We start from the raw sequence: 10661 nt of genomic DNA, 5'->3' as shown, positions 1-10661 counted from the left end.
TCTTCTGAAAGCACTCCTTTTGTGGCAGATGGACAGAGAACTCAATGCTTTAAGTCAATGAGAAGCATTGACTCTGGCCCAACTGATCTGGAAGGGGGACAGTCACCGTTCTGCTGAATATCTGAAAAACAAGGCAAGACCAGGAACAGGACTCCAGCATGATACATGATTCTCTATGGATCTCTGCAAGGGACAGATCCCTCTGCAAAGGATAGTGAGAGGAAGGCTTTGGTGTCGCGTAGTAGGCATCAACTTTGAGGAGAGTGAGGAGGCAAGAAGGGCATGCAAAAGCCCCTGCCGGAACCTGAAATACAGGTTTAAAGTGAAGTTGAAGGCAAGATGAGAAACATGAGTGTATATACAAGTGTGGGTGGGAACCAGTCCTATGGGTACAGAAAACAAGAAAGTTGATTAAAGAAATTTGAGATCAGGTGGTAAACACAAGAGCAAAACCACTTTTCCAACACAAAACAGTTGCACTATCCTTGGAGAGCAATGCTTTATGAAACTGCAAACCCTACTATCTAATTCCATTCTCTTTATTTTGTCTTGGCACTATCTATATGAATGGAAAACAATTGCAAAAATAGATACACGCACTTTGGTTTTACAGGCTTCCAGAACATGATTGGAATGGAAGCAAGAGTTCTAACATTCATCTTCTTTTAAACTCTGGTTTCACTGAAAGGCGGTTCTTGAGCTTTTACTTAGCCTATCCTTTGTATGTTAATCCACAGAATTCCCAAAGGCTTTTTCCCATGCTGCTCCTGTCAGTCTTTTCTTTTTTTTTTTTCTAAAGAGTGCCCAACTGAAGGCTACTTCCAAAATGTATCTGTAAAACTTGCATTTGAATGCTGTTCATTCATAAAACAGATGGAAAAGTGAAGAGTAAAGAGGAGAAAAATGTACAGAAAGCAAGCAGACCTGTACAAAAAGCATCACGATGGAAAACAGAGGTCATCTGACTCTCCATTTCACCATACTAGAAATATTACAAGTAATGTTCTTCGGACTGTGTGTCACATTCAATTCCTAAAACAGAGTATCAGCTACTGTGTTTCTGTGCTGAAAGTCACTTTCCCACTGCTTTTTGTAGACTGTTTGCATTATTTAACTTCAAAGAATCCAAGAGGCTTCTGATTGTTTCACTTCCCATTCCTTTCATCCTATTCTTCATCTTGCTGGGATTACTTTTTCCAAATGGTATCAGTAGGGCTGCCAGTCCCCAAGGTTCTTTATTGATCATTTGCCGAGTTTTATCTTCTTTCTGTAAAATCCAGGCACTTTCTCTAGCCATAGCTACAAATTTCTCCAGCTGTGGCTGATTAACATTCTTGCTGATATTAAGGTCTTGTTCAAAGGGATTCCAGATATAAAGAGGAGACGACTCAGGTTTATTTACTTCCTTTCCCTGCAGACAGTGTAAAGAAAAAGCCAAAGTTGCATATGTGTATTAAGGCTAAGCAAGTAACAAATCACTTGAGTTATTACATTAGCATTAAGAGTAAAAGTATTTTGACCTAGTAGAGAACTTTTTGCAAAAAAAAAAAAAAGTCATTATTAATCAAGTTAATTTTCCTGTCACCCTGACTGTATGACTGCTGTTCTCTGAATCCTCTCAGTGGTGGTTTTGCTTGCCACTTTCAGCTTAGATTTCCTTCAAGGCAAAGAACACACAACTACAGCTTAGCCTGTCTTGTTGGCCACTCTCCCATTTGCTTTTCCACAAACCTCAGACTTCACTCATTGCAACCTCCTACTCCTATCTCCATTTGTGTATGGGCAGCATGAGTGTGTCATATTAACCTGCATAGCCCAGTTTGATAAACTACTACAAGCACTTAAACTGTTCAAACCATTCCTCTCACAGTGCTCATTAAGAGCTAGTATAACAGAACAAGATTACTGCCTTGGCTGAAATTCCTCCCAGTTCAGTCTGTCTTTTAAGTACAGAACTATTCACGTCATGGTCCACTTTTGGGCACTTGGTATAGAATGACACAAGTTGTTGACAACTATGTAGTTTGCCATTTAAATGCACTTCCACCTCAGTGCTTATCAGTGCTCCTTAGCTGACCTGCTCTGTATTACAGAACCTCTGCAAGCCTTCCACCGCAAGCTCTACCAGGAGCCTACCAGCTAATGCTAGTCCAGGAAGTGTCAACGTACATGCTACATACTCTTGCCCAGGGCCAAAAGCACTGATTAGTTAAACAGAAAAACATCAGCAGCACAGACATTTCCTCTGTCTAGCTCAGGCTCCAACATGTGTACGTTTTTGCTTGGCTTTTTTAAGGCTTAATGGCAAACAAAAGTTCTCCAGCTTAATGAATTAGTTTCTAGGATCAACCTGTAGCGGCAAAAAGAGCTCTTATGCCAGTAATCCACAGTGCCCAAGTAGGAAACAGAACACAAACAAGAGTGTCCACACAGCAACATGGCACTGAAACCCCCATCCTGTAAGCAGCCCAGCAGGAACAGGTGAGAGTTAAGATAGTTACATTTATATACTTTTCTATTATATTTGCGCACACACACACATGTATCAATAAATAGCATGACTTAAACACATAAAGTAAACCAAAGTGATCGTGCAGACCTCTTGGCAAGCACAGAATGATCATGCTATCTGTCATGCTGACTGAGTTGTAAGTACACTTACTGTAGGCTGATACAAACCGCAGCAGGAAATTCAAGTGCCAAAAGCAAGTTTCAGAACTTAATTGTAAGTTTTAATGCAGACACTGGGTCTGGAGTCCCAACTTTAAATGCAAAGCCTGTTGGCATACAGGGTTTGTCACAGACTTTTGCTATGACATACATCATGACATTTTAAAAGTTTTCCTCTCACAGAAGCAAACTATCTTCTACTTTTTAAAACTGACACTTTTATTACAGGTTTTCAGAAAATCTTACAGGCTTAGCATCAGAGCTTGTGCTTTCAAACATCTCCAAGTAATGACACTGTAAATGTTCTTAATGGTGCTGTAAGTGATTAGGCTCCAAGAGGAAAACTCTCTTCCTTCACAGAAAGGACTCAATTTCTGGATATAACCAATTTAAATGTACTTTGTATACACAATTAAAAATGACAGAAATTGTTGCTTAGCATATGTAGTTTGTCAAACAGCAGACAGAGAAATTCAATTGATAATGATGAGAGATTAAAATTCATTTACCTTTCGAAGATTTATGGAATTCTTTCTGAAATCAAAGTTTCCAAAATATTCAAAAAAGTCACCCAACAATACATCTAAAGGAAAGAAAAACAATAGCTATCAGTAACATTAAGAAAAAGTTTATTTTCAATATGTTTATAAAAATTAAAAAAAAAAAAGTTGATGAAGATTTACCTACCAAGTGTTTCTCTATTTTCTGTAGGTTTAATCTTGCTTAAATCACTAACAAATGAGCAATCATATCCTCCAATTACATGCTTGTCTGTTTCATCTGAAACAAAAATCGCAGGCATATTTTGAAGTGATAAACAATAAAATGCCATTGTATTTAATAAAATTCATATAACAGACATGACTGAATTCAATGAATGCTATCACATCAAGTAAACCAAATCAGGAGTTCACAAGTGAACTTTCAGGTTAAGATTCAACTTAAGTGGTTAAAGATTCAAAAGAAAGAAGTCTACAGACAGGCAAAGGAAAAGAAGCACGAGTAAATGATGTATTTTCAAAAGCCTAGAGGAATAAGGTATATGACATCTTTGTATCCCTGAAGTTACTTCTTTTAAGTAACAAACCTGATATCTCTGCATACAGAGCTTTATTATACACTAAACAGCACAAATCTCTGAGGTTAATACCTATATAAGGGTTTCAAAAAAATCAGACCCAAAGTGTCCACCGTCTTTTTCTGAAAAAATTAAGAGAATTAGGAATATTCTTGTAAAATTTCAGGACAGGAGTTTTGGTTTATGTATAAAAAAATCTATAGAATTCTGATGGAAATGTTTAAACTTACTTTAAAGCAACTGAACACAGACCTTTTTCTCCACTCAAAGCACTCAAAGCTTCCAAGGAAGCATGTCAATAAGCAGAAGGCATGAGTGAGGAATCAAGAACTTGGGGTGTCATTCTCTATGCTTTCATTATATTTACAGAAGATAATACACCCTGAAAGCTATGTATGAAACAGCCGGAACGGCTTGTTTGCGAAGATACAAGAATTATTTGCAGATGGCCTGAACACTCTCAAGGATATTACAAATTGTGAGGAAAAAATATAGCCTTTCTTTTAAACATTTGGTATCTATAAAACAGTACACATCATATCAATCTGCTCCAAATCCTTAACAACTGCAGAGACATTTGAGACCCTACAAGTCTTCTAAAAAACAAAATACAAAATAAACAAAAAACGGCCAGCATGGGAGCATTGAGCAAATAAATTACTTTCAATTAGCTGAGGCATAGAACAAGCCTAACCCCTCTAAATAGAATTTAGTATTGTATTGAAAATTGATTTATTTTGCCTTTAAAAAGGCATTATTTTCACCAAAAAAAATACAAGTAAAACTTGTATATTCCCTCAAACTTAAGGCACACATAATATGCATTAGTATTTGAGAGCATAAAGAAATTGCTTGGGTTTATTCATCACTTTAGAGAAAACAAATGTGACAGTCACTTCAATAAACACATAAACAGTTGTCCTTACCTGCCAGTTCTTTAAGTTGGTCTAGTGTTGGAATGATAGGTGGTGATCTCTTTTGCAGAAAAAACATGATCATCATGGTTAGAGAGAAGTTTGTAATCCAGGTACCAGGAACACTATTTGTAAGTCCATGAACACGGGCCCAACATCGTACAGTGAACACTAGCGCTCTTACACGGGAATCAAGACAGCCATAGATATACAAGAGTTCTGAACTTTTTATAGCAATGCTGAAGAAATGAAAAGACATGTAAAAAATGAGAGGATTGTGAAGTACCAGATGAAGTGTTCATTGTTCAGCCCTAGAGCATCAGTTATAAGGGAAGAAGGTATCCATAAAAAAAACATTTAACTTCCATGCATTTAAAAAAATAGAAGAGAATGCCTGAAATTGTCCAGGATTAAATGGTAGTTTTCCTAGTAGTAAACCTCGTAATTTTCCATAGTAAGAAGGATACAGTTCTGGTAAATAATAATACTGCATTTGCACTGTTTCCTGTTTCCTTGTTCCACATCACAGTGGGAGGGAAAAAAAAAAACAAACCACCAAACCAAAAAACCACCATCAAGTACTCAGGAGTGAAACTATGCAGAATCAAGGTGAAAAACATAATTTAGCCACAATTGCCTTTGAGATACATTAGATAATATCTCTATCCTAATATATAATAAAATACAACTAGAACTTCTTTTACAACTTTAATCTAAAAAGTAATAAAATAATGCACTGAAAAATACATGGAGTGCAGAGACACAATGAAATCTGCAAAACAAGTCAATTTGGTAACTTTCAAATGATTTTTTTCTGCTGAAAAAACAACTAATGTGGAAGGATAAAGGTTTTCAGATGGATCAGTTTTTGATGTGCTTCATCATATGGTTGTACAAACATTCATGTAGTGTACAAATGGGAGGGCAAGAAAAAGGAGAAGAAAAATGAAAGCACAATGTGAGAGCAAAACTTACTTTGGGGTCAGTTTTAGTCTAAAGTGCTTGTTGAACTACAGTTGCAGGAGTTTTTACTCCCAATCTTGCACTGAATTCTTCTAAAAATCCACCATAGCATTTTGGGGAAGTTTACCATGTCAAAGTTTTGTTAACACCTAGACTTCTAAAATGTAACTGTGAAGTGCTTCCTTGTGTCCACAGAGGTTCGTTATTACTCTAAATGATAACAAGACAACACACACAGTCCCAACCAGCCAAACCATCAGCAGAGAATTACAAGGGAGTTTGCACAGAACTGCATGCTGACTTTCCCTGCGGCTGCATATATTAAAGTAATTTTATTGGAAGACATTTGCTCAGTACTGCCTTACCAACTCCTGCATATCCTGAAACAGAACTTTGGGTAATTCAGAAAATTCAGTCTAGGATCTGATTGTATCTGATGTAGACAAATCACAAAATCTGCACTAAAAGTCACATCAGAAGTATTCTGAAAGATAATCACTCATATTTTACTATTCCCTAACAACAATGAAAAGGGTTAGTAACTCATTTTCGATTATCTACCCTTATGCCATGGCTACAGATGTATACTGGATTAAGGTGGGTATTTCTTAATAAAATAAGTGACAGCAAAACAAATTATCTACTTTACTATCAACCAAATGAGAGCAAGCTGGAAGAGGAAAAACAGATGCAAAGAGAGGTATTTCTAAGAAGCCTGCTCCCTCTATTGGGCACTGCTGTGAAAGGTCCTAAACGACAGTAACACTTCAGACTCCTGTTTTCTGCTGCAGCGAGTTAATTTAGCATTCAAGATACCTTGCCAGCAAACAGGTGTATGCAGGCCCTTAAGAAGAAAAAAAGGACACTGAAATAACTAGAAGCCCAATCACTGAAAATTAACACAATGGAGCTGCTTAATCTGAAAAGCAATCAAAAGAAGGCTGTGCATATACACATATACACGAAGGGAAGCAATGACTAACGAAGACTGACTTCTTTCAATTCCTTATAAGCCAACCTTATTGTACAGAGTGGTTTAGAAGTCTTCAGTTTCAGCTGTATTTCTTGTATTTCAGCAAGTATTTTCTATGCTGGAGAAAGATATCTTAAGCAAATTAAAACCTAAGTTCTAGAAGTCAAAAATATCCTTTTTACTTTCAGAGCCAACATTCACATTTGTTAAGAACACAGAAAGGAGTAGACTAAACAGTTTTCACTACAGGTTTTGAGAACATAAGTACATTAGTATTCTTCCTAAACTTTTTAAAACTAGGTCTCACCTGTTGCTCACTGACAGATCACACTGGAATCCTGTTGGTTGATGAGAAAATTTCACCAGTGGGCAGCGAGCATTGAGTATCTTCTGCACACTCACACATCCAGGACCAAAATTATCAAGGCAATCACCAATCACAGAAAGAATTTTCTGAGTTGCTAATCTTTCAGATGGTAATCTTTTCATCTGATATTCCATTTCAAAGGGACCTTTTTTCTAACATAGAATGTTAAAAGTAAATTGTTAGCTCTGGAACCAAAGAGACATTTAAGAATACTTCTGAAAGACTACAACAATTTGCAAAAGAGTTTGTACAATTAGAGATTGAAAGACAAGAATTATTCAAAGCAGCCCGCAGAACTTAAAAAAGGTGAAAACATATTGCTTCCTCTTTTATATTCTTTTTCAGTGATTCAATTTTTCCAGGTTAATACTGATCAACTTACTGTAAACTTACTTGTTCAGAGGAGGGTATAATACTACTACATCTCACTATTGCCTGAAACAAGAATTCTGGAATTCCTGAGAGAGCATTTATGCTCTGACTGAAAAGAGGAGCATACAATTAAATTAAAGAGGGGCAAAACACAACCAAACCATCATTAATTTCAAGCAACCAGTAATTCCATTTCAAATCCTCAAAGAACAATGCATTATTAGTGAATCAAGTAGCACCGTAAAGGAAAATGTCTTTTTCATTTTAAAATATTAAAAATATTAAAATATTTAAATGCAAATTACTTAATCCTTCAAAATGAAGATAAACTTCTGTAAGACTTAAAATAATCGCTTCACATCAGATACAGTTTTTCTGACAAATAAAGCAAAACGTGGAGATGTATTCTGACACCATCAGACATGAACTTTCCTGTAGGTCTTTGTATTTTGAATTGTCATATTTGTAGTTTATACCTCAATAAAATAACTTCATACCTATGAAATCTCTGTTCTCTTCATAGTCTCTCTATGTTTTTAAGCCTCAGCTAATCCAACACTTGACACTGACTTATCCTCCCCCTTGGAACATGTCATGGGTGAATGCATACTACACAAACATTACACAGTGACCTAACGTCCTCTGAAACACAGAGGAGGTTACTTTTGTTGTCACCCGGTTAGTGCAAAGAAAACATGCACTCATAGACAGGTGAAACAATTCAGAAGTTATGGACCTTGCAACCCACAAACTCACTTTAGGTGCTGAATTTCTGAGTCGCTCTGGCAATCGCTGCGGTGACTGTTCCTGCTCTCCTCTTGCCAACAGTTCTCCAGCCAGCACGTGTGTTTGAACATACCAGGACAGAGGTCCCTAATCCCATTTGGCTGTGTAGCTGCATGCTACAGCAGGGCTGGCTCAACGTGAAAGGAGCTTGTAACTATCGACATTGAAGTAGGTAGCAGAAAAGAAAAAGACTCGTCTGACATGTAGGTGTGCTGGTGTTCGGACCTTTATGTTTGTGACAAAAATCACATGTGCCTTCCCAGACAGCAGCTCAATATCTCTCAGAAGCTGGATGAAGAGGTTTTTTTGTAATGATAAAACAGACACTCCTAATACTTGGTAGGACCTTTATATATAGCTTTGGTGCCAGCTGTGGGGGATGAAGTACTGACACGCTTGCCCCAGCCCTGTGGTTCTCCCCCTATTCTTGCGATATTGCTCCGAACAGCAAATGTAGATAAAGTAAACTATTACTTTGGGGTAAATTGATATAGTACCCTCAGCAAGAAGCATAACTGTTTTAACGCAAAAACTGTTACTCTAAAAGTATCACAGAACTCTGTTTTAAGTCATTCACTAATCTCCCAAACTGCCCACATGTTAAAAATGCCGTACCTGTGGTCAAACACTATATTGATAATCCACTCTTGGTAAAGGATGCTCCCACTTCCGCTGCTTTTTTAATTTACAATCAGTAATCAGTTTGCCAAAAGACTCAAAAAATGATATTTAATGTAAATAGGTGCTGAAACGCCTGGTCCTCCTCCTTTGTTGGTGCCTCCTGAAAGGCTGCAATAGTGCAGAAATCAGAAGATAGCCTTTCCACTGCTGCTATATCATCTTATAACTAAAGTTACCTCCCCTTGTCTTCACTTTTTCTAAGACAGTCAACTTATGTATACTAGTGACACAGTTTGCCAGGGAGAATATCACTATTCCTATAAATCACACTGCCAACTATATAGACTTTTGCCTTCCTTTGAAGTGTTGCCTGTTGCCTATTACAGGAGATATACCCAACATCTTATTTTCCTACCGTATTGAGTTTACGTGGCAAAGTTTTGGTAGTGGGGGGACTGCAGGGGTGGCTTCTGTGAGAAGCTGCTAGAAGCTGCTCCTCATGTTGGACAGAGCCAGCTCCAGGTGGCTCCAAGACGGACCTGCTGCTGGCCAAAGCTGAGCCCATCAGCGATGCTGGTGCCACCTCTGTGATAACATATTTATGAAAGGGTAAAAAATGCTGTGCATCTGCTGGGAAAAGAGGAGTGAGAAAAATGTGAGAGAAACAACCCTGCAGATACCAAGGTCAGTGAAGGAGGGGGAGGAGGTGCTCCAGACACTGGAGCAGAGATTCCCTAGAAGACCATGGTGATGCAGGTTGTCCTCCTGCAGCCCATGGAGGTCCACGGTGGAGCAGATACACACCCTGCAGCCCATGGGGACTCCACGCCAGAGCCGGTGCATATGCCCTGAAGGAAGCTGCAGTCTGTGGAGAGCCCATGGAGGAGCAGGGTCCCAGCAGGACCTGTGACCCTGTGGGGAACCCATGCTGGAGCAGTCCATTCCTGAAGGATTGTACCCCGTGGGATGGACCCATGCTAGAGCAGTTCTTGAAGAGCTGCAGCACATGGGAGGGACCCCATGCTGGAGCAGGGGAACAGCATGAGGAAGGAGCAGCAGAGACAAAACGTTATAAGTCCGCTGTGCCACTTGGGGTGAGGAGGTAGAAGTGTTGGGAGTGAAGTTGAGCCTGGGAAGAAGGGAGGGGTGGGGTGAAGGTGTTTTTAATTTTGTTTTTTTATTTCTCACTATCCTACTCTGTTACTAACTGGCAATCAATTGAGTCTGTTTTGCTCACGATGGTAATTGGTAAGTGATCTCCCTGTCCTTATCTCGACCCACGAGCTTTTTCATCTTATTTTCTCCCCCCATCCTGCTGAGGAGGGGGGAGTGAGAGAGCAACTGAGTGGGCAGCTGGAGGCCAGCCAAGGTTAACCTACCACACCTACAAAGTACAAAGCTCTCTAGGTGCTGGCACCTTAGTTTCCCATTTTGGCTGTTTAAATCAAGACACAAGAGTTACACTAACGACTTTTACACTCCTTTATAGGACAATGCTCTAACATACCTTATTTTTGTACATACTTTCTCAGTATGCATTAAGAATATCTCATTGATGCAGCAGATATGCCCACATTTAGTGCTCCAAAATTTCAACAAAGCCAATGAGATCATCATCTTCAGTGCATAAAGACTGTGCTTGCACACAAGACAAAAACCTCACTGCACCACACAGAGTAAGTGATGACTGATGTCCCTCAGGGTCCGTATCGGGACCAGTACTGTTTAGTATCTTCATCAATGACATAGACAGTGGGATTGAGTACACCCTCAGCAAATTTGCAGATGACACCAAGCTGAGTGGTGCAGTTGACACGCCTGAGGGACAGAATGCCATCCAGAGGGACCTGGACAAGCTTGAGAAGTGGGCCCATGTGAACCTCATGAGGTTCAACAAGGCCAAGTACAAGGTCCTGC

At 38.9% G+C, this 10661-nt stretch overlaps 1 protein-coding gene across 1 annotated transcript; it reads right to left on the bottom strand.

The window, feature by feature from the left end:
* Positions 1 to 796: 796 nt before the first annotated feature.
* On the bottom strand, positions 797 to 7117 carry MTPAP (mitochondrial poly(A) polymerase; the record flags this gene model as incomplete). Its single annotated transcript, XM_009579608.1, has 5 exons — positions 797 to 1411; positions 3180 to 3253; positions 3358 to 3450; positions 4675 to 4901; positions 6906 to 7117. Coding segments are annotated over 5 exons (945 nt in total), but the record flags the coding sequence as incomplete, so codon positions are not given.
* Positions 7118 to 10661: the final 3544 nt, after the last annotated feature.

This window comes from Fulmarus glacialis, unplaced genomic scaffold, assembly GCF_000690835.1.
Source record: "Fulmarus glacialis isolate BGI_N327 unplaced genomic scaffold, ASM69083v1 scaffold2636, whole genome shotgun sequence".
Lineage (NCBI taxonomy): Eukaryota > Metazoa > Chordata > Aves > Procellariiformes > Procellariidae > Fulmarus > Fulmarus glacialis.
Note: the sequence above shows the minus strand (reverse complement) of the source record. Positions and strands in the feature narration are given on the sequence as shown.